General features: G+C 34.4%; 1 protein-coding gene across 1 annotated transcript in view; it reads right to left on the reverse strand.

The window, feature by feature from the left end:
• The window catches only part of LOC143677703 (sodium channel protein type 3 subunit alpha), a 116,494-nt gene that overhangs the window by 85,980 nt on the left and 5,480 nt on the right, over positions 1 to 25,034 (reverse strand). The window contains exons 2-3 of the mRNA XM_077154037.1: positions 6,282 to 6,595; positions 1,247 to 1,365 (exon numbers count right to left, since the gene is read on the reverse strand). Of these exons, the coding sequence (XP_077010152.1) occupies positions 1,247 to 1,365; positions 6,282 to 6,545 (383 nt within the window). The 5' untranslated portion in view covers positions 6,546 to 6,595. The remainder of the gene's footprint in view (positions 1 to 1,246; positions 1,366 to 6,281; positions 6,596 to 25,034) is intronic.

Here is a 25,034-nt window from a genome sequence, read left to right on the forward strand (position 1 = left end):
TAGTAACTTTACAGTGTAAGTGGAAAAGTTGTACTGCAGATATATTTTAAGGTCTCCATTGACTTACAAAAGTAAGGTTAATGAAGGCAACACAAAAATCGTGAGAATGTGTGCCCTAGTCTATTAAATGATTATATTGATATCTTTTTCTTATATAACTGAGAATCTTATAAAACAATACTTTGGAAGCTTCACAGAGATGTGAGTAGTTCTTTTTTGAGTTCACAGTATAAGAATAAGTGAAGTTACTAATTTTGCTGATAAGTCAAAATTATTTTCTGACTTTCTATTTTTACTTTAGACTGTGGTGAACTCAACAGGTCATCTAGCTATCTTCCTGTACATAGCCCATACAATTCTTAAAACATCCTATAAATAAGCATTATTTTTTTATGGCTTCCTGAGAATGACCTGCATACTTTCTCATGGAATTGCAATCCAAACTTTACTGCAAGGAAATGTATCCTTATTTTTATGTAAATCTTTTATTTTAAAGTGTAAATACAACACAAAGCAATAGCATGAGTGAATTCAAACACAACTTAGAAGGTTATCAGACCCTCAGACCCTGCTGATCCTGCCTCTAAATTAGTTATCTCTGTTCTTTAAGTTTTTACATAAGATTATTTAGTGCTTTTGAATCTGCCTATATGAAATTCCTATTCTTGAACAATCTCAGAAGATCCCCTTTCTATTTTATCATTACTTACTTGAAAATTTTCTTATAATCCACCCTGATTCAGTCATTTTACACACATTTTTTTACTATCATTGTAGTTTGTTAAGTTCAATAACTTTTTAATATGTATTATAAGACAGGTGCAGAAGTACAAAGTAGGAGCTTAATAAATATTTACCAAATGAATGAATGAATGAGCCAGGTGCTAGAGATACAGAACCAATTGAGGCACAAAATTTGAGCATTTGGCAATATAGACAATAATACTAACCACAGTAGCAGTGTTTCTTTAGCAATGATTATATATAAGATGTAATTGGAGTTAATGAAAGTATTAAGGTGATTTGCTATTGCTCCTGTGAAACAATGCATTTCATTTATGCATTCATTATTAGGTTACATTTTACTTCTAGAATCATAATAGTCAGAAAATCAATGAGCACAATTTAAACTAATAATATTACCATTAACTCAAAGAAATTTTATCAATATTTTAAAATAAGAATGGCATTTTATTTAAAAACAGTGGTAGAAACAGCATTTAGACAATTCACATAAAAAGGATATGAATGTACCAAAATCTTAATTGCAATTTTCCTAACAGGGTTTAGTGGAGTTAAGATATACAAGGCAGAGGTTGCACTGAATCGGAAAATTGCCTTCCCTTTATTCAATACTATAAAAGTCTGCAAAAGAAAATATGAAAAAGAAATTACTAAATTAGATACATGGCTTATCTGAAGAGTTTATATATGTGAAAATCTTTTACCTGATATATTTATTCAAATTTGTTTGTTTAAACCAGTTGGTATATCATAATTATAAACATGGTAGATGTTTTTCCCCTCAGGTAACATAATGCTACAAAAAAAATTGTGATTCACTATTTTCTAATCTGATACAAACTGATTATCCTAAACAAAATATTTTACCAAGTTGTAAGGAAGCTTTGTAGATTCCATTTCTGTTGAAAGCTTCTAATCTTTCTCCAGCTTTGGTAACTTTTCAAATACTCTGTACACGTTGCTATTAAAACAATCTTTTATAAATACTTTAATTACATAAACTCAAATTCAGTTTATGATATCTCACTATTATCTCTATAGTAGTTATCCCTGTTTTAAAATTCAGTCTGCAAACAGACTGAATAACCTGGTTTTGCTGACTCTGTAGAGTCACCACTGAGAAGGGATGGTACAATGAAAATTAGGCTGAAATCCATAATTTCTAAGTGCATTCAATTTCTAAAATTCTATCATCTGAAATCTACATGAATTAACTTAACATTTAAGCTATGCTATCTAGTGATTAACTACCACATCTCTCTAGGCTTATCTATTATTTTTTTGCCAGCAGAAGCATCTCTGTTCCAGCCAATTTAATCCACTTGCCGATCACACTCACAAAGTACCAACTTCTCCATCGGTGATTCTGAAAATAATGACAGTCATAGAATCCAAGAAAAAGGCAGTGCCTGAGAGTCATCTAATGCAAACTCCCCTGCATTTCAGGGACACATCTCCATAATAGATTTGACAATAACGTTCTACCTAGAATGACCCATTATTATATCAGAGACTCTTAGTCCTGCCTGCATATTAGAATCACTTAGGGAGATTCAAAATTTGCCAATATTTGGTTCTACCCCCGACCAACAGAATCAGAATTTCTGAAGCCTGGGCACAGACATGGTAATTTTTAAAAAAATTTCTTCCTGAAGTTCTAATGTGAAGCCAGGATTGAGAATCTCTGCTCTCTGGGAATGTCCTCAGCCATCAAAATCATCTCCTCCATCATGTCTTTCCAGATAAATCATTTTGCCTTCTGATCACTTCCTAATTGTTTCCCTTTACCAGTAAGTCTTAGTATATTAATTTATACTCCTTTATATGTTGCTTGTAATTATAGTCAAGTAGCAATTTAACATGTAAGGTTCGTTGCCCTGAGCACTAGGTTAGTAGTTGTTATAAGCCATTGCGTGTAGAAAGCCTGCAATCTAATTTTCCTCCATTTTTTTTCCCACAGTATTTAAGAGTGTGATTTGCAAATAAATACATGTTTTAATTAAATGTGAGCTTACCTTTAAGATGACATTTACCTTTAAGGCATCTATTCTGTATATCCATTTACTTAATATGTTTTCACCCTTTAACTAAGGGCTTTATACCTTATATACAGATTGACTGACAAGAAGCTATATTTGAATAGATGGACAGAAATGTTTACATTGTGAGTATAAAAGGCAGGGAAAACAATTTCTCTCTTCATTGCCCTTTTGTATTTAAGATCAGAAAACCAACCAGTATCTAACCAACCATTTTCCATGAATCTGACTGTATAAATCTGAACAATTCTATAAAGAGGATAGTAAACTCTTCTAGTAGGAAGATTATCCACAAGGGCTAGTTGATGTTGAGAAGACTGCCCTTGAAGCACAAATATATTAAAGCGTCTTCTTGAATTCATGGGATTAGGCCATTTAACATTGAGTCAGACAATCTAGATTCACTTAAGTAGTCAATAAATAACTGTAACATGCAAAAGTTCACATTTCACCATTATTTAGGAGGTATTTACATATGTTTTTTGGAAACAATTTCCTTGAAAAAGCAATTACCACTTTCAACATTAGGAGAAGATTTTAGTTTGAAAGAGCTACAAAAACAGCTTGAATTAAGAATGGACTGTCCCTTTATACACTGAATCATCAGCAACTTCTGCAATTTTAGACTTTGTGTTACTAGTGAAATTAAACTGACTTGCCAAGGACACCTTCATTGAATTTACAGGTTTCTGCACAGAGAAGACGTTAAGAATAGCTTATTTCTAGAAAAAAACAACCTGATGCGAAGAAAACCTGGAGTTCTGAGAAATGAGGATTAAAATAAAAATGCTTCATATAGTGAAAGAATTAGAAGAGAAAGTTTGAAATTTGGAGCTCTGCTTTTATAATGAGAGATGTATCTGAACTGGAAATTACTTGAAAGGATGACAAATGATTGAGGGAGGTATAAACAGTGTCAATTGAAAAGTTTGGTTTCCAAGCAATCACAAGTTATTTGAGTATTAAATAAATTATGCCAGCTAAAGCACTCAAACAGAGCCTGGCATAGTATGGGCACAACAAATGTTAGCTATTATTATTATCACTGTCACTATTCTTAGGCTATTAACATGGTCAACTTAAATGCCACTAAAAATGCATTGTGATGCTACTCACCTCATTAAATTAGCTATGTAAATGTATCCTTAAAATATGATAGTGAACGTTTATATAATTCTTTAGAGTTTTAAGAGTGCCTTTCACTTGCAGTATTTCATACAAATAACACAAGCTTCATTTCATATTTTTAAATTCCAAAACTTCTCCCACTAGCTTCTTCCATTAGCTTCCTTTATCCTAAGAATCACAGACTACCTTTTCCTTTAATAGCACTTCAATCTTCTACTCTATAGACATTTTATAAAGAAAACAATGTAGCTATCAGTAGGAGGCTAGCTAGATGTCTCCCAAGATGGACACGGAGAAATCAGGACCCAGTTCTCACTCTCAGTCATGAAAACAATGAAAACTGACTTTGTAAGCACATAGAGAATAACTGTCTCTTGGCAGCAGACTCAAACTTAAAAGTCTGATATATAAAGTCAGAATGCCAATCTATTTACAATGAGATAGATATATTACTGCCACACAGAGTGAAATAGTATCACTGTAATTGCAAGGTACCTTGCTGAGAACTGAGTCCAAGCAAGCTGATTTAGCCAGTTATGGAGAATGTTGTCAACATTTCTGTTAGGGAGCCTAATGTAACTCTCTCCAAAATGAGATCGCTCTGCTATTGGTAGGAAAGTGTTTCAGTCTTATTACTAATGGTCTTTCTCTCTTGAAAAAAGCTAATTTTTTCTCTATTACTCTCCTTTTAGTTGTTGTTCTCATTGTTTCCAAGCTGACCAATTACCTTTCTTAAGGATACCTCCTTTCTTTAAGTAATGGATACTGTCAAAGTAAATCAGGCCTTGTCTTTTGAAGATATCTTTGCAAATAGTTAGTTTTACTCAATAGATCTCAGAAATTTTTTTCCCCAATTTTTAGGGGGATTTCTCACTGTTGTCATGTATGTGTTAAATAATAGAGTAATTAAATTTCCAAATTTTCTTTATCAATTCTAGAGTATTTTACTGGATTAAACTATTCTATATGATATACAAAGCTAGAAAAAAAACAACTTATTTAACGATTTAAATTTGTTTATATGACTTAAAGCATTTTGGAGATTTGCTACCCAAAGTGTGACTCCTGTACTATTATAGTTGGTATCACCAGAGATTTTGTTAGAAATACAGGATTTCACAGGCCACACCTGTAGAGTCAGAATCTGCATATTATCAATATGCTTAGATGATGTGCGTATATAGACAAGTTTGAGAAGCACTGCTTTAGGCAATAGGGGCTAGTTCCATGTCTGAATGGTTAATTGTCATTTCCTATAGTCCTTACCAATCTTATAAAGTTGCATATTGCTTAAAGAATGAACTTTCTTCAGTCATTGTTTTTAATAAGGGTTGGCTTGAATGAATAAGGGTGTTTAAAAACTTCCTTAATCCATAAGCAATCAATGGATGGTGATATTAATTTGTCTTTAGTTTCTACATCCATCTGTTTTTGTGTTTGTGAATGTGAAATAAAAATTGTGTCTATAAAAAATGCCAAAATACTCAATTAATCATAAATAAAGTATTATACATTTTTATCATTTCTGTAATATGCCACACAACTGGTTTTACTTAAAAAAACTGGCTAATTCGGTCAGATTTATGTGGTTATTTTAGGATTAAGAAGACAAGTCATACATGTAATTTAAATTGTATGTATATATGTAATTTAAAAATATATATATGGAGAAAACTTATATGATTTTTCTGTCTTCTATTCTTGACCTTTTTCCCCCCTCAGGGTGATGTTTTCATAATATATAGGTGTTCCAGATTCTAGCCTGTCATAGATTAAGTAAGGTTAGCAGAAGCTTCCAATAATGTTATACTGATGAACAAAAAAATGTATGTTGGAGAGAATATGTTTTTCAATGCATTATCTTCCTAAAGGAGGATGCTAAATAGACGATTATTTGTTATCCTCTAGAATACAACTCTATTATGAAAAAACCTCAAGCCAAAAAAATAAAAAAACTAAAAAATAAGAAGTACAATATTTGCCAGTGACACTTTTTATAGTATTATTCTGCTTTCTACCAAGTGCTTAAATATTTCTGCAATAGCATATTTTGCTTTGTTGATATCAATTTTAGTTTTATCTCATTATTGTGAAATTGTAGAAACTGTTCAACTAGTTATATATCTTCACTGTAGACAACTATTGACTTTGTTTCATATAAAGGTTTCTGTTTATTGTGCTGTGCCTAATATTAACTGAAAATAAAGACTATTATAAACTCTTTAATAGGAGAAAATATATGGTGTTGTATGCAAGTAGGCCCCAGAAAAATATATTAAAGTCAAGTGTGTGTATATACGTATGTGTGTGTGTGTGTGTGTATACACAATAGTATATACATATACTATTGGAAGTAAAATCAACACTCACTTTTTTATTGATGTAGTATGGATCCAGGTCCTCCAAGGGCTCTGACACCATTTCTGAAGGAATGTCTCCATAAATAAATGGAAGATTTTTTCCAGCTTCCAAGTCAGTATTTGGCTTTGGTTTGTCCTCATCATCATTGTCTTGTTCTCTTTTGGGCTTCTTGGCTTTTTCTTCTGCAGCACGTTTTTCAATAGCAGCAAGAGATTCTCTAGTAAAAATGTGGAAACTTTCAGGTCCTGGGGGTACCAGCAGTGCCTGTGCCATCTTTTCATCCTGCACATTTAATTACGTTTAGCTTCTTGCATAAGAATTGCCTACAATAAAAAAAAAGAACATGACAGGAAAGTAAGTGATATGAAGGGAATAAGAAAATCAAGATGTTACTTAATGTCTCTCTTACTGCTTTTGAAAAAGCTCTAAATATGAAGTAGTTCTTTTACTGGTGCACTACAGATTTTGACTTGGAAACATCATCATTTTATCTAATTTTCAGTAAGCCAATTTTTAAAATTTCTCAAAAGTCTGCTCTGAGAATTTTAAGCCAAGATATATTATTATATGTGCTTGATAAAAGATTAATGCCAATAATGTTTGCCAATAAAATTGCTGATAATATATTATTTATCTTATACCCTCCTGTGTTTTTTTTTTTTTAATATAACTTACTAAATCTCTGAATAATGAAGTACTGGTGACAATAAATTATTTTAGTAAATCTCAGACTCATAGAATCTCCGAGTAGAAAAGGAAGCTGGAGTTCGCTTAACTCAACCACTGTTCTGATTGTCAGCATCATTGACAGCTGCTTTTCCACACAAGGTCTGACCACCAGCAGAGACTGTCAACTCATTGCCTCCAGAAAAATGTATTTTTTTTTGGTATTTCCTTTCTTTTATTAAGCCTAACTTTGTCTCTTCTTAGCTTTTCACCTTGATCCTGCTGTGGCAACTTTTGGAAAAATACAGAATATGTTTTACTTCCTCTTCCAGTTTGTTGTGCTTTAACTACTCCAGGACAATTTTTACCATGTTCTTCCTGAGCCTTCCTTTTAGTGTTATGGTTGAGTATGGACTGTGGCGCTGGGCTTCCTCTGTTGTAAACTTAACTCTGCAAGCATTATCTTTGACCTCAGAAAACTAAACCCTTCATTGTTTTAGACCTCACCTATAAAATGGGAGCAATAATAAAAATCAACGAGGTGTAAGGAATAAAGGAGTTAATGTATGTTAAGTTTTTAGAATAATTTCTAGAACATTGTAAGCACTTAATTAATGTCAACTATTATAAATTAATTGTTTTTAGCTCCTCCCATCATATTTCCTCTGTTATGGCTTCAAACAACCTCACAATTTAAAACCACTGTCCTTTAAATGAACTGGTCAAATACTAGAACCACAACTGGATGTAGAGCTGAAGGAATGGAGTGAGAGTGCAGAGTACAGGGCACATTCACAAATGCCTATGACACAGTGTGTAGAGGAAAGGCGGGAAATGAAGATATGTGGAGTGGCCCTGCTCAGTTCCATAGAGAAGGAGGAAAAATTCCATCTGTGGGAAATGTGACAGAGCTGCCAAAAACACATGAAATCAGCTACATAAATTGTGAAGCATAAGTAACAGTTATTTTTATTTTGCATTGGGCCAAAAATCTCATTTTTAGAATCAAGATAGATAATAGAAACAATGACAACATATGAGTACTTCAGTTGTCCCATCTTGTGGGAGCATCTACAATTATGCATCAAAGGAATTGCCAAAGTAATCTGTGACATTTCCCCACACGCAAATGTCTCCCTCCCTCCATATTTATTCTAGTCTCTATAGTAGTTTATCCTTAAATGGTTTTCTAATTCTTACCAGTTCAGTGCATGGGTATACTGAGCTTAGAGAGGACAAGAATCTCTGTATCTTTTATTCACATAAGAAAAATGATATAGGTTATTATATCATTGAGTTTATATCTGAATTGCTCCAAGGCTAGTCCAAGACCTTAGGCTTTTCCCCTACAAGAGGAATTGGGGCTTGCCCAGTATTTGGAGATACGAAGACATTAAATAATACAGTAAGCAGAGCTGCAGGGCTTCTCATAGCTCACCTGCAGCTTTGCTTTTTAGAAACCTCCCACAGTTCTTGGCTATTCTATTTTAACTTTTTTCCTCTTTGCTCTTGTTCTTTGTGAGCTTATTACACAGAGCTCTTACATAATTTTATACTGATAATAAAGCAGACTTTTAAAAATTAATTCTTACTAATGCCTTGGTGTGGAATATAGATTATTAGTGAATATATAATTTATTTAAATTTTTCAAATTTGTATACAAAATTTTCTTCAGACCTATCCTTACAAGGACAAAATAGATAAAAAAGATCAGAGGACATATTCTCTGTTTCAAAACCAAAGATCCTGTGTGTGTGAGTAAGTCAAATGTTTCTCTCTGTTAATCAACAGAAAGGTTATGATTCAAAATATGCCATTACAGGATCAAAGAACTTCAAAGCTGCAAGACACTTTGGGAATAATTCACTCAAGAAATAATTATTGAGAACCTACTATGTATCAACCTTGTGCTTGGACCAGGAACCCATGGTCCCTGGCCTGAAGAAGCTGACAGTCCAGTGAGAAAGAGAAATGTTTATAACATAATTATAAAACAATTATACATAGTGTTGATCATCTGGGGTGTATAAAAGGAAGCAATTGATTCTGCCATGGAAATAGTAGATGCTGGGTGTGGCTTCTGGGAGGCTCACTAAGGAAGTAATATTGGAGTAGGTTTTGTAGACAGGTGGGAATTTGTCAGGGGGCTATTGGTGATAGTTGGGAGAGGATTGGTAGGAAGATATAGCAGTAGAGGTACGTGGTAGTCTGGGGTACAGCATGTGCTTGAACACAGAAACAAGAAATAGCAAAGAGGGTGTTTGGGAGGCACTCTAAGCAGTTCATTATGGGTGGAGAACAACCTGAACAAGAGGGAAAAATGATAAGACTGTAGAGTTAGGCTGGATATTAATACTAAGGGCCTCATAAATCATACTAAGTTAAGCCATGGGTGGGGTGTAAGTGACATGATCAATTTAAATATAGAAAGATGATTTTATGAAGGGTAGACAAGTGGGGAGTGACTCAAGAGACATGGTTTTCAAATGTTTTGGTTTCCAGACTCCTTTATGCACTTAAATTTATTGATGACACCAAGGAGCTTTTGTTTATAGAGGCATTTATCTATCCATATTTACCATTTAAAAATTGGACTAGATACAAGAATTTTTATTAACTTATTTTAAAATTATAATAAACTCTTGCATGTTTACATAAGCAACCTATTTTTTACGAACCTAGCAACATTATTCCAAACTACAAAAATTTAGTGAGATGACTGCTTTACATTTTGGAAGATCTCTTTACTGTCTGGCTTAATGGCATACAGCTAGGTTTTCATATTTGCTTCTGTGTTCAATATGTTGTTTTGATTGAAGTATATGAATAACCCCCCTCCTCCCACACACATATGTAGCCAGAAAAGGGAGGTGTATTTTAATTGCCTTTTCAAGTAATTGTGAATATTCTTCTTTCATATTACACCAAAACTCTACAAGTGGTAAGTTTCTTAAGTTCGTTTCAATGTGGTATCTAAAACCTTATCAATGAACTTCTTTTCTATCTTGCCCTTTGACTGCATCTTTTAACCATGCATCATTTTGTGCAGTCATGCATGCATCATGTGCAAAACATTTATACACTGTTATGCAGATCTTCCAAATTTTTATAAATTTTATTATATAATATCCAAAAGTCACATTTGTTAGCATCACCACTGATCTCACCAGAGAAGTCTTTAATGTAAAGGAAAGTTGTCAACCTCCCAGTGGTAGATAAAATTTTCCAAACTTTGAATTTCCACTTGAAAGCTCAGATTTTAACATTGGCAAAAAATATTGTCATTTGCTTTTTCTGAAGCGATAGGCTTTTTATTCATTCATATATGAGAAAATAACTGCCAAGTACCAAAGTCTGAATAATCATAATTTGTCAGTCATTCTTTGAAGTGAAAACGGTGTTCATGAACAAAAAAGTAGCTTGTTTAGCTCCCAACTCAATCACATGAGTGCTTTTCCTTGAGACAGCCTAACAGCTTTATATATTCTTCCCATTTCATCACACAGAACATTAAAGTGACTTGTTCTCTTGAGGCAAGATTTAATAAAATTAATAATATTTATTGCCACAAAAAAGAGCTTCTTAAGTGAAACAGGCATTTTTTTCTTACTGTAAGTGTGTGGCAATGAAGAATATAAGGACTACTGCTACTGTCTGATACAACTGCCTTGATTCCTGCTAAGGAACTGACAGTTTTATCCATTGTTTTTGCACTATGTATGAAAATATCAAAACAGTGGAGAAAAGGCAAATAACATCTTTTCATTATTATGAAAATATTTAGCTACCAGTCCTCTGATTGAAGGGGTTCAGGAATCCACACTTTTGAGAACCACACTTTGAGAACAACTGTATTATAATAAAGCCGTTAGACACCCCTCCAGGTGCATTAAAATAAAGCTGAGGACTTTATTTTAAAGTCCAGAAGTCTAAAGGAGAGGGGAAGAGGATCTGTCAACATCTCTAGTATTTAAGGGCACCGACTTAGGAATGGAACTGGATTCAAGTCCTGGCTTTGCTACATTCTCATAGTGTGACCTCGAACAACTGATGTATCCTCTAGAATTTCCAGGTTCCCCATCAGTGTAATGGAGATGATAAAAAATGATAGCACATGCTCTACATAGTTAATGTGACATTTAAGAGAGAAAATGTACCCAGAGGTTGAGCACAGTGGTTGGAAGAGGCCATCAGTAAGTTAGAGGGGTAAACAATCTGTGAGGGAAAGAGTGTACTCATGATATGATTAGGAGAGGGAAAATCAGTGAGATTTTATGAATGACTTAATCTAAGAGTTAAAGAAGAGTTATGAGGATAAGTTGATTCCCAGATTTCTGGCTTAAGACACCAACTGTCATTAACCCAATAGATAAAAAATCGAGAGGGTGTACGGGGGATGAGAATAAATTCTGTTTAGTTTGAGATGCCTATGAGACACCTAGGTATGTAATTAAATTATGGGCCTGAGACTCAGGCATGCTGTCTGGGCTGGTGAAAAGTAAATTAAGGAGTCATTGATTGAAGTTGAAGTTAAGAATTTGCATGGCATTGCCCAGAAAAGAACAGTGGAAAGATAAAGAGACAGAATTTCTTTGTTTAACAATTTTTAAGGAGAGAGAACATAGAGAATATTGGACAATGAAGACAGGACAGTTCCATAGAAGGCAAAAAAGAATTGTCCCAGATGATAATTAGAAGGCATACATTGGATTTGATGGTTAGTGCAAGTTCATTACTTTAAAATAAATAAGGAAGCAGGGCAGAGAAGCTAAGTAATCATCACTGTAGCATCCACTGACAAACACAAATTTTGCCTTTAGGTGAAACATTTTCAATATGCTCTATTTTTGACTGACTTTTCCTATTATATTTGACATTTTTGTATTAAATCTTACTATTGTGTGATTTGATTGAAACAGTCTAACTGTATATAAATATGGCCTGTGGGTTCTCACCTTGCCTAATTTTCCAGAATAGCAGACAATTTGGTGAATTGTATTGGTTATAACAAATTATCATCAGTAGTCTTGCTCTCTCTGAAGGGGTTTTTATGATTATGTTGCAGACAAAATCAATTAGCTCTGGTTTGTTCCCTTGGAAACAAAAGGGAACAAGGCTATAAATTTGCCATCTTCTAGGATGGAAAGTTGCTCTGCCTCAACCAACTTGAGACAGCAGGAAAAATATGTCCACAAGGTAGTTTCATGTCTTTGATGATGAGAAAGCAAGCTGTGTGAGAAAACTGGGGCCATTAGGGAGGAAAGTAAATCCTGTGTTTTGTCAGTGTCAACAAAAGAGATAGGAAAGGAATCCTCTGAAAGACTTGAAGAGCCAATTAATTATTCTTCTATTGAATAAAATTATGTATTTTTCCAATGAGTTTTTTATTTAGGGCTATTATCTAGTATTTATCATACTTCATCAGGCAGCACATGTGACCCAAAAGCCAGTATTTTATCTAAGGTATATCTAATGCACATTATAATCATTACTGGTGGATATTTCCCAAAGCAGAATTAAAAAGTGCTTTTCAGATTTCAAAAGAGTTTTTGAAATTATACCTGGTTGGTTTGCCTACCTAACCAGTTGGATTTGTGGCTTAAATAATATTAATAGATAATGTTATTTTGAATTATTACCAATTTACAGACACTCTAAGTAATTTATGAATATTGGCTCATTTAATTGCTATTAAAATATTATGAGTTGGTACTACTATTGTTCCCATTTTAAAGATCAAGGAACTTGGGTGCAGGTAAGTTAGATAACTTCCCTGAAGTCATGAAGCTAATAAACAAAGGAGCCAGGATTTGAACCCAGAGAGTTCAGAAAAGGAGCCTGGGCCCCTAAGCCTACAAAGTGAGAAGAAGCCTAGTATATGCTGAAATGGAAATTAAGATAAGTCCACTACCTATTGGGAGGATACAACTATAGAGTCCTGTATTAGGAATGGGGTGGTGTAATCCAAGAAATATAACAAAATTGTCCTCAGCTTTATTTTAATGCAGAAGAGAAAACAAACAGGAAGGCATTAATAACAAACATAAAACCCACATCTATTAGATATATGTTCAGATATATATTGAACAAATTGGAGTTATTTAAAGGTAAATTAAAAGCCTGGGCTAGCTGCTTCTGTGTCATGTAGCTCTTGCTCTCAGTGTACTGTTTAAGGAATTGAATATTACTGTTGATCTGAATAAATCTCTCAGGGAATTAACTCTATAGCCAGGACATCACTATGTCATGGATGAACACAAATGGTGACTTTCTCTACCACTTCTCCCCTCTTATTAGCTAAGAACATTATTGCCAACACATAAATATTATACATTAATTTTCTAACTGCTTATTAAGAAAATCCATTTTGGCCTTTCTCTACTGAAACGCAAAGTCATGCCTCTAAAAGAATAGCTGAGTAAAAAAGTACAAGCTTATCTCTGTTTTTATAACAATTTTTATTTTGGAAATAATTAGCTTTCAGAGGTATTCCCTGTGATGCTGTTCTCATCAGACAGCTATGAGCCCAGAGACAAGCCAACATTATAATAGACAAATCAGCATCATTAGCTTTATTTGCTCTCGAATTTTTCTGCTGGATGTTTGCAAACTGAAGTAAATTGTTTATTAGACTCTCTAATATCTATTCTCTTGAAAATGCCTCATTGGTTAAGGAATAGGCATGTGATCAAATTCTGACCAGTGGGAGATGAGGGGAGCTCTACCAGGTGGGTGTCTGTAATAGATTTCTTCACTCCCAAGAAAGAGACAGAGGAAAAGACAACACTCATTGTCCTCTGGACCTTATCATGTCAGAATATGACAAATGTCACTGCTTCAGCCATTTTACCACCATAACGGCAGCCAATCTGAGGGCTAAGCCAACCCAATGATGGTGGCATATTACAGAGACAGATCTGCCCGTGGGCCTTTGATGGACCACTCAGCTCTCAGATCCAAACAACCTCTACACTGCTTGTTATGTTCAGTAAACATCTTTCTTGAACAAGATAATTTTAGACAGTTTTTCTTTTAGTTGCAGTTGATATATCAAACAAAAAGTATTCCTTGTTAAGCTCAAAAACTTGACTAGTCCATAGAACAGGTCACAACTAAATAGTAACCACATATTTGGATGTCCTTTAACCCATATAAACAGGTAAGCTAAGGATCTAATTACCAAATAAGTATTATGAAATTCAAAGAAAACATAATCTTGGGTAATTTACTAAATACACAAGATGAATAGCTCTCTTAAAAGAAAAGAAGTTAAAAGCTAAGTTAGCTGCTCTCTTCCTTATCAGTAGTCTTTGGTATCATTTCATTCCTTCCCCACATCTATCTATGTGTTTGCCTCTTTGGAGAAACAAAATAGCCAGGAAGGGAGGGGGATCATTCTTCTGCTTTTTTTTTGTACAGTTGCCCTTGTTAGCTAATTTAAGAGATTTTAGTTTTACGTTCACAAACAGAGCAATTTAAGTACCCAGTAGCAATTTAAGTACCTTAGATAGTCACAGGACCTTCTTCTGGAAAAGCATCAGGCCCCTCCTGTGAATTATCTCATTTTTTTCTTATAATATCCCTAGAAGAGATTCTGTGGACTTTTTTTTTTCCCCAGTAGGCCACTCTGCCACAAATCCTTGACAGATATCTCATCCCTGACAAACTCTGACATGGCTTGGCTTCAGCTTTCTTGTTCTATGATCTGTGTAGAAAGAGGTGTTGTTAGTATAGTATCTTCGTCATTTTTGAATGAAGTAGTGCCCTTGCTCTGAATCTGCATTTCAGTGCTTTTGTTTACTTATAGCCTTAGGTCAAGAAAGCAGGATGGCTGTAAAGCAGAATGTTTGGCCCTTAACTGCAGTGTATTCTGGCATGCTTAAGAAAGGAGAAGATCAGGAACCTCTGGTGAGGATCTTGGGGTGGAGGGGAGGCTCTCCTTCCTTCTTTGGCAGCTTTGTTTCACTTATTCTTTTCTGAATGAATGCTGTCGATCCAGAGCATCTTTCTGTCTTTCACCTCCTACTACTTCCTTTCCTCCTCTCCCCTCTTTTACTTCTTCCCTTTTACTTCTTTTTCTCAAAAAGCAGTGTTAACCAGTACAACAATCCGATGTCATAATCCTTTCAGCTGTAGCTATTAACAGTGGCTTAGCCCAGTTAAGAAAACAGTGATTATTTCAAAGGGTAATATATATGATTCTAAAATCAGAAATTGATATTTAAAACAATATTTACTGCAATTTACTTAAGCAATGCTCATAAACCGAACTAGTTTATGTATTCTCGCTCATGAATCTCCCTTTACAATGAACTATAATGCAAATTACTAAATCTAACTTTTTTCCTTTTATACCTAATCTTTTGAAATCTTTGTCTCCAGATGGGACCTCCCTCCTAAGCCACCAATCTATTCTCTATTCTGTTACCAGAGTGAACTTTCTAAAACACTCAGCCTACCCTCCTTAAAATCTGTTGATGGCTCTCAGTGAACTATAGTCACTTCAGCAGAGTGTATAAGTGTCTTCACCATTTGGCCTTGGCCTGTTCTCTCTTATTTCTTGTTACCTCATGGTAACATTGACCTGGTCATACCATTCACTAGCTGTGTGACATTGAACATGTTACTTAAACCAGTCCTATTTTTAGTTCCGCATTTGTTTAGGTGATTATAATACCCATTAAAAGAGGGTTGCTGTTAGAATTAAATGAAACTATGTATGCATACAATGACTACAATAAGTGGTATATAATAGGTTTTCCTGCGCTGTTAGTAGTGGTAGTAGTAATAGTATCATAGTTATTATTATCCTGTCCCTCTACTTAGCACCTATGTGAACTTGGGCAAACTAAAGTTTTTGAAATTCAGTGGACTGCTTTTCTGTAAAATGAAAATAATATTAATAATAACACCCACCAGATGTTGAGGTTGAAGCATTAATTATTAAATAAATTTATTGCTATTCAAGAATATTAGTTCCCTTAAGCTATAAGCTTAATAAATGTTACTTCCCTTCACTTTACAACACCCCAGAATCTGGGTTTTAAAAACTTCTGCATCTAGCTTTATATATAATGAGCATGATGTTAAATAAAGTACATCAATTTAACGCAATGAATCACAGTACTTTTCCCCCAAAGTATTTGAAGGCTCTTCCCTAGGGACCTGGATCCAGGAGGCTAGCGGACACAGAAGTGTGGATATGGAGGAGGAAATAAGAAATTGAGGAGAGGCAGGAGAGTGGAGTTCGAGAAAGAATCCCAGAGAGTTCTGATTAGCTTCAGTTCTCTCTGTTCTTCCTACCCTTATGAAAATCTCTGATTTACAGAGTACAGAAAATATATCTTATGGTCTGGGACCCAAAGGAGAGAGATTTTTTTCCAGTCTCAAGTACCCATTGGAAATAGCAGTGGTTTTTGCACATGGCTTCATACTTCAATTTAGTCCAATGCAAGCCGTGTTATATTTTAATGAGATTTCTAGCTCACTGATCTTTAAAAGGAGGCCCATGGCTTACAGATTAATTGTAATATAAAATTGAACTTTTTGATTTAAGAAGAGAATAAGGGCTTTAAAGCAATTCTAGACTCTAGCAAGCAAGAGTCACTTGAACTACTTGTTAAAGATGTACCATTTCTGGACAATGTGAAAAAGACGACTGTGGTAAGGCAAAGGATCTACATTTTTACTAACTCCCCAAGTCAGTTTGGGGTAGGTGGACTACTCCACATGGACTACTTGTGGAGAAACGTTTTTAATGAAAAGAGTAGAGTGCTTTATATAATTAAGTCTGGAATTTTGCTCTAATCTCCCCAGTAGCTAAGCAAGAGTGGAAGCATATTGGATCTTATGAATTTTATTGTATTGTAGGGGAAAAAAAAAAAACAAAACCAAAACAAATCTTGATAGTTGTGTATAAAAAAACAAATGTTCTATGAGAACTAATCTGAGGTAAGAATTGATTGCTTAGGACATAGCTTAGGGGGCACTAGGTAACAGGCTCAACAGGTATCTTAAGTTTAATTTTGCAAAAGCCTCACACAAGGTTTAATCAAAAAGTTTTTTTGTGATCACTAAAATTAGCTAAATTCAATGAATTTCCTTTAGAAGGTGATAGTATAAAATGGTTCAGAAACTTTACTTTCAGATCATCTAATACAAGTATTGGACCTAGAGATCCCCCTGCCAAAAAAATGGTTATTCTGTCTTTGAAATTACATGAATAGAATTTCAGCATTTTAGAAATTAAGAGGGATTTCTTCATTTTACAAATAAGGAATGGTAGCTCCAAGAGCATGACAAAAGCTATTTCTTGAGGATAGGGATTTTTTTTTTTATTGAGTACCTACAGCAGTAAATAGGAAATTAAATTCCTATTGAACATACTTATCTAAAAGAAATTTTAGAATTCTCTGTCCAAGATGGGTCCCACTTGCCACCATTAGCTATTATGTACGTGAAAGTGACTAGTGCCACATGTTGAATGATAATATTTTGGCATGTTGGATTAAATATTATCAATAGAATTAATTTCATTTGTCTCTTTTTCATTTTTTTGATGTTAGCTTCCAGAAAATTTAAAAGTACATATACGGTTTTCATTGTATTTCTGTTGGATAGCACTGTTTTAGTATATAGCTTTCTTTTACCCTATCACTCTCCTCCAAGTGATCGAACCCATGAACAAATGGAGGAATTAAGAAAGGAGGATATGTTAAATGAAATAAGTCATGACACAAAGGACAAATGTTGGATGATCTCAGTGATATGAACGAATTATAGTATGTAAACTCATAGACAAAAAATATAAAATATAGGTTACCATGATATAGAGCAAAGCTAAAGAATGGAGAGTGGTTGCTTAATATGTACAGAATGTTTAGGTTGAACCTAAACATTTGGAAATGGACAGAGGTGACAGTAGCTTGTTATTGTGCAAGTAATTAACAGTATTGCATGTTGTGTGAGTGTAGTGGAAAGGGAAAGTTTAGAGTCATGAATGTCACCAGAATGAAAGTTGGAGGTTAAAATATGGGAATATAAAATAAATATATGGGAATGTATAACATAGTGAATCTTGTGGTGGACAAAGTTGTTAATAACTGTTTGTACAGATATAAAAAAGTTCTTTTGTGAACTAGGACGAATGTACAACACTGTTACATGAAGTTAATAATAGAGGGATAAATGGGGAAAAGCGTACCTATTGCAAACTATGGACTATAGTTAACAGTATATGGACTATACTTAACAGTAATATTTTAATATTCTTTAATCAACAGAGCAAATGTATCATACTAATACATGGGCCAATAATGGCGGGTGGGGGTGGATAAGGGGTTTGGGAGGATTTGGGTTTTCTTTTTTCTTTTTATTTCTTTTCTGAAGTAATAAAAATATTCTAAAATTGATTATTGGGTTGGATGCACAACTACATGATGATACTGTGAACTAGTGATTGTATATTTTGGAAGGTTTGTTTAGTGTGTGACTATATCTCAATAAAATTGCATTTAAAAAAAATAAAGGGGGATTTCCCTCATTTTGTGTTCTATAAAGGGGAGGGTACTCTCTGGATATGTAGTTTTTCTATTTTACATGGTCAGGGAATCATTTTTTTTTTGTCCTTAAGTCACAGGATTTTGAACCAAGAAACAATATTTTCTTGTTTCTTATGGAAAAAAGCCACTTTTTCCACAAGCAAACATTCTAGGTGTGTGTGTGTGTGTGTGTGTGTGTGTGTGTGTGTGCAGTAGAGCAGGAACCACATGTAAATTTGAGCATAACAGAATTACAGGAACCTTTTTGTTTTGAAGTAAATTAGCAGCGTGGTTAAAAGAAAGCAAGCAGCATTCTCAGTCCAGTAGCCATCCTTGATCCATATTCTTACTTTAATATCAGTATTGTTTCATCTGTAATAGATAGCCCTGAGTTACCCTCAACCACATTTCCCCTCCCCTTTGCTAGAACTGTGTTTCTTTGGCAGTTTCTTTCCAGGCAAACACAGACTGTTTACTGGCTATAATCAAAATGACAGCCCACTGTTTTAACAACTGAGTGCTAAAAGTCGATTGCCTTTTTCACTTGGCAATTGAGGGAAACTTTAGAACTGCGATATTGAGGTACAGCTTGGATTACGTCAAGATGACAGTCTTTATAGTCTACTTCTCCACAGGTTACCTTCATTCCTTTGAGGTTTAAAATACTGATGATTGAGATTTATCTAGCCTGGAGCAGAGGGGGCTTAATTACTGCCTTCAGATCAATGCTAGTGGCAAACTCCACTCAAGCACAGAATGATTTAGAATGAAATGTCAGGTGATTCTTCAGTCAGCCAAAAACAGTCAGATGAAGAGGGCTGCTTCTCTATTAAGCATGCCACATGAATGCATGGTTATAATGCTAGGAGTTTTATCACCTGAGGTGGATCCGCAGAAGACAGCGTTAACAGAATGAAACAACTTTTTAGAAACAATTTAAATGAAAATATAAGAAAGAGAGTGAGAAGTAGAGAGGAATGAAACTTGAAATTCAGGCAACACATATTCTAGACCTGTCTCTGTTACTACTTGCTGTGATATGCTGAACCGGTCACTCAACATCTCAAGTGTTTAGTTTCCACATCTAGGCAGGAGGCATTACCTAATTTAACTTGCATGGTCAGTTTAGTTGAATACCATGAGTACATGGAATTTTGAATAGGGCATGAGAACTTGTTGATTTGTACAGGTCAGTGTGATGCCCCGATATATCCCAGAGTTATCCCAGAGAATAAAAAAGTATTTTCAAAGTCCCCTTGGGGAACTTGGGAGACAGGAAGAAATATTAAACTTCCCCATTTGGGAAATTCCTGATGTTCTTGCAAACAGTGGGGACAATCAGTTCAACAGGCTGAGCCCTAGATCTTGAGGTTTGCCCCTATGAAACTTATTCCTACAAAGGAGAAACGAAGCCTACTTATAATTATGCCTAAGGGTCATACTCAGGAAACATCTTTTATTGCTGAGATGTGGCTTCTCACTGTAAACCAACTCGGCAGGTGAACCTACTGTCCTTCCCCCTACATGGGACATGACTCCCAGGGGTGTAAATCTCCCTGGTAACATGGGACAGAACTCCCTGGATGAGCCAGGCCCTGACATCATGGGATTGAGAAAGCCTTCTTGACCAAAAGGGGGAAGAGAGAAATGAAACAAAATGAAGTTTCAGTGGCTGAGAGATTTCAAACAGAGTCAAGAGGTTATCCTGGAGGTTATTCATACACATTATATAGATATCTCATTGTAGTTTTTGGTGTTTTGGAGTGGCTGGAGGGAAGTACCTGAAACTGTTGAGCTGTGTTCTAGTAGCCTTGATTCATGAAGGAGATTGTATAATGATACAGCTTTTACAACGTGACCATATGATTATGAAAACCTTGTACCTGATGCTTCTTTTATCTAAAGAATGGCTAGATGAGTGAAAAAAAAAGGATAAAAAAGTAAATAAATACTAGGGGAGGAAAAATAAAAAAAGCAAAAAATAATAGGGGTGGAAATAAAGGGTAAAAATTGGCTAGACTGAAATATTAGTGGTCAATGAGAGAGAGGGGTAAGGGGAATGGGACGTATGAGTTTTATCTTTTTTCTTTTGTTTATTTTTCTGGAGTGATGCAAGTGTACTGAAAATGTTCTGAAATGTATTTATCATTTATCAGATGATAAATACAAAACTACGTGATGATACTGTGAGTCACTGATTGTATACCATATATGGATTGTATGTACGTGTGAAGATTTCTCAATAAAAATATTAAAAAAAAAAAAACAGAGGGAGGTGTGTGGAAGAAAACTTACTAGTCAATCTACAGTGGCACTTTTATCTCTAAAACTCTAGTTCCAGTGTCTACTGGGCTCTCTACCAGGTGTTCGTCCTCCTAAGAGAATACAGCTTTAGAGAATGGCAATTGCCTTATAATGTGCACCATGGTCACTGAATGCTGGACTAATCATGTTACTAAGGCAGACTGTACAATACCCGTTAAAGAATGGGTATTTTTTAAAAAGAATACTTTAGTGGACAGGTGCTTGCAAAGGTCATCTCCAGTTCAAAAATAAGCTATGCTTTCAAATGAATGAATAATATTATGAATGTTTTGAGTAGAACCATAGCATAGCTTCAAGTTTAGTTACTGAAAAACACTATCTCTTGAAGCCTTTCTTATGCTAGATTTTCAATTCTGTATAAATGATATCTTCCTGAAATGCTAATATAAACAATCTTCTCAGCTGAGGAATTCTATACAAAAATGACAAAACTTTAAATCTAGTTAAAATATGAAAAAAATTACTTGGTTAAATACTTCCCTAAATATTAGGGTCTTTTGAAGAAAAGAAAAATGTTTTTCCTAGGATCTGAATTCAGGACCTAGAGAGTTGTGGTTTTTCCTTCAGCTGGTGATGAGCACATCATTGACACCAAAATAGAGCAAGGGACTGTGTTCGCTGCTCTGATTTAGGTGTTGATGATGCCAGTTACTGCAGCAGGGAACATAGAGTAGAAGGTCTCTGTGTGGAAAGGCAGGAAGGATGCTGTTCAGCTCTCAGTTCTTTTGAGGATAATGGAGGGCCAGAATGTCACAGGTAAGAGAAAATTTCATGTGATGTAAAATTTTATTTTAGACAGGGATTGCAGCAACAAAACATGCTAGTAAGAACAAGCCAAGAAACCTAACATGGAGTGCATATCTTCTCCCTTCCCATGATGGAGAATCTAGCAAGTAGAGAGAGGGGATGGGAGACTCTAGCAAGTAGAGAGGTTAGAAAGAGGGCAGCAATCATGTGGAGAAACTTAAGAAGAGCTAAAGGGATAAGAGTAGGAAGGATAGAACTGGCATTTGTTGAACCCCGACAATGAGCCAGGTGCACTGTGCATAATTCAGAATTCTGATAAACTGTCCATGGAAAATTGGGAATTGAGTTCATTCATTCCTCAAGTGCCCTGTTTTTATATCTTAAATATTTCATCTTCAATATTTTTATTCAAGAAGAAATTAAGAGAGTAGAAAATATTTAGTTGTGCATAAAACTCAAAATTTATCTTACCTGAGGGATATGGATTTTTGAAAAGAAAATGCATGTTATTTTATGATTAAATTGATCTCACAGAGCATTATCTAAAACCTGGCACCACTATAGCACACTTTAAAGGGATATCTAATAGAAATGTGTTTTACAATGACTCAGGATAATTTTCAGATACAGAGTAAAAAATATGTCTAACAAGTGGATAGACAATAGTTTACTATTGTTTTGTGATGTATTTTAACTTTTTTGTTCTGATTTGCATAGATCTGCATAGTGATTTAGTTGTGCTCTGTGCCACTTTTCATTTATTCCTAAGCATTGCCATCTCCTTTTTCAAAATGTAGTATATGCTTTTTTGGGGGTGGTGGTGGTACATGGTCTGGGAATCAAACCCGGGTCTCCTGCATGAAAGGTGAACATTCTACCACTGAACCAACCACCGGTGCACCCCAAAATGTAGTATATGCTTTTGAATAACAAGTTGGAGTTCTTTCCAGAATTGAATTAGTTCTCACAGATCCCATCATGCTGGTAAAGGGAATGGTTATGCCAACAGTAGAGTATTCACTCCCTGACTGTGTAATTTAAGGTGGCTCTTCTTCCAAAAACATCAATTCCAACTCTGGGTCAGATTTTCATTCTTATTAATATTTTACTGTTATATTATTTATATTTCCATTATAGACCACTAAAATCCTCTGTGAAAAGGGGTAAGATGCAATTTTATTAAAAGTAAATGATCCAGTCCCAGTTTAGAAATCAACAATTTTACATACCTCCATCATAAGTGTGAACTTGAACTTAATAGTGCATTTATTTTGTTTACCATTGATGCACCCAGCCACCTGGTTTAAACATGGTTATCTTCATCCTGAGATTTAACAGATCTTTTTGATATGGTGATAATTTTACTGACCAGGTTGACAGAATGACGGTGAAGAAAGCATAATTAAATAGTCATATTAAAGATTACTTCTCTAGAGGAAAGATTTTAGGATATAATTTGCTGTGAAGAATTTAGGACATTGTTTTATTAATAGCTACCTTAGTCTCTTCCCCAGCTGTGGAAAGGACTGTGGGAAACCAACATGGAAAAGTAGCTGAGGTGTTAACACAGTGAATGTCTCCGTGAAGAGCTGAAAAAGCTGATTCACCTTAGTAATGGAATTACTTTTAAGAAATTCAATTAATTATTAATTCCACTTAGCCATTAGTTTAAATCATTTCTTTTCAGAAATGCCACTATCTAAAAATACCTTTTTAAATACATTCTGGCTATAAAAAAAAAATTAGTTGGTTTACAGAATCTGCCTTTCCTCTAAATCTGCCATAATTGCAGTTTTGAAAAATTGAAAATCAAACCATTTTGCTTCCAGCTGAATGACCTGGACTGATAAAAAGAGAATCCTTTAATAAACACTTTTATGTGATTATTTAACCTTAAATTCCAAGGACCCAATTTCTTCATAATGTACAGAATAAAAATGAGGCGGAATATTTTGCGTGTACAAATTGAAGCATATGGATGCTTCTTATTTCCAAGTGTACACACTTTGTATTGTTATTTTGCGAAATATACCATAACCAGGGTCGATTTTCAAACAGAGTTAAGGGTAATAAGTTAGCAATTTGAAATATAAAACTGCCTAAATAAATAAAAAGGTAATAGAATAAATATCAACTTGTTCAACAAGGGAGAAACAGACGTGTTTCTTTTATTTTTTTTAATGTGTTTGTACCACACATTTACTTAATATGTGGCCATTCATTAGCAATTATAATTTCAATAATTGAAATTGTTTTGAGTCATTTCTCAGCTTTCTTTCACTTCTCTATATATGCTTTCATTAGCTTCCCTGCCTTCCTCTAATCAATTAGTTCTCAAATCAGGCTGCTTATTTGAACTATACTTGAGGAGCTTTTAACAAATACTGATAGGCAGGCCCAGTCCCAGAGAATCTAATTTAATTTGTCTAAGGTGGAGCTAATCATTGCTCTTTTTTAAGCTTCTCAGGTGATTCTAATGTGCAGCAAGAATTGTGGGCCACCCTCTGAATAACCTTACTGTATGTTACCACCTTCTGTTTTCTCTTCTGATAAGTCTTGCTTATCTCTTTCCCTTCAGCTGTCATACCTCCTATTATTTTTACTAATATTGTTTTAAAAATCTCATTTTTTTCTTTCCTCATTTTACTTTTTCTCTCTGATTCTCCATTTACTGGCCAACAAAGTTCTCATTCCAGGTACATATATGTGATTGATATTCTTATCCAATACTATCCATGTTTTATATCAATAAAAGTGAATACAATATGACTTTGAATTATATCTTTTTTCTACTCATCCTATGCTAATTTAATAGTATGCTTTAAATTTTGTTATAAAGACTGATAGCAGAGCCTAAATCCAATTGTTAAAATTAATAAGAAAGGGTTTGCTTTAACTGTGATCATAATAGGGTACAATTAGAGATAAGAAATTTTAGAACCTTATGACCACATAGGATTAAAGGATATATAAATATTTTATCAACAATATTTTTACCATTTCATAGCTAAAGAACATATGTTTGCCTTATAATTTAAGATTTAAAGGCAGAGTTAAATAGTTTCTGGACAGGGCAGGAATATTATATACCATACCCATGATCATGTCATTAAGAAGGCACTAACAGAAAGGGAAGCATTTATAGCAATAACAAAGAAAAAAAAAAGATCCACAATGATAAGAGCTGTAACACAAGTATCAGCAGGATATACAGAAACATGGGAGATCACACTTGGAAGATTCAAGGATTTGTAATAAAAGAGATGGAAAAATTGTGGGCAGTTGTATGAGCCCAGAACAGACAAGAAATCCGAGAGCCTTTAAATATACTACTCTGATCCATCCATTTTCTCTTCTTTAGGTTCATTTTTTCTCACCAGTAAGAACACTGTGTTGAATTGGCAAAAGGAAAAAAACTGACTGCCCCATGGCTAAATATTGCCTGTAGGTATGTTTTGTTGGATACAAGCAGTATTGTAAATA

This window comes from Tamandua tetradactyla, chromosome 3, assembly GCF_023851605.1.
Source record: "Tamandua tetradactyla isolate mTamTet1 chromosome 3, mTamTet1.pri, whole genome shotgun sequence".
In the NCBI taxonomy this organism is placed as follows: Eukaryota; Metazoa; Chordata; class Mammalia; order Pilosa; family Myrmecophagidae; genus Tamandua; species Tamandua tetradactyla.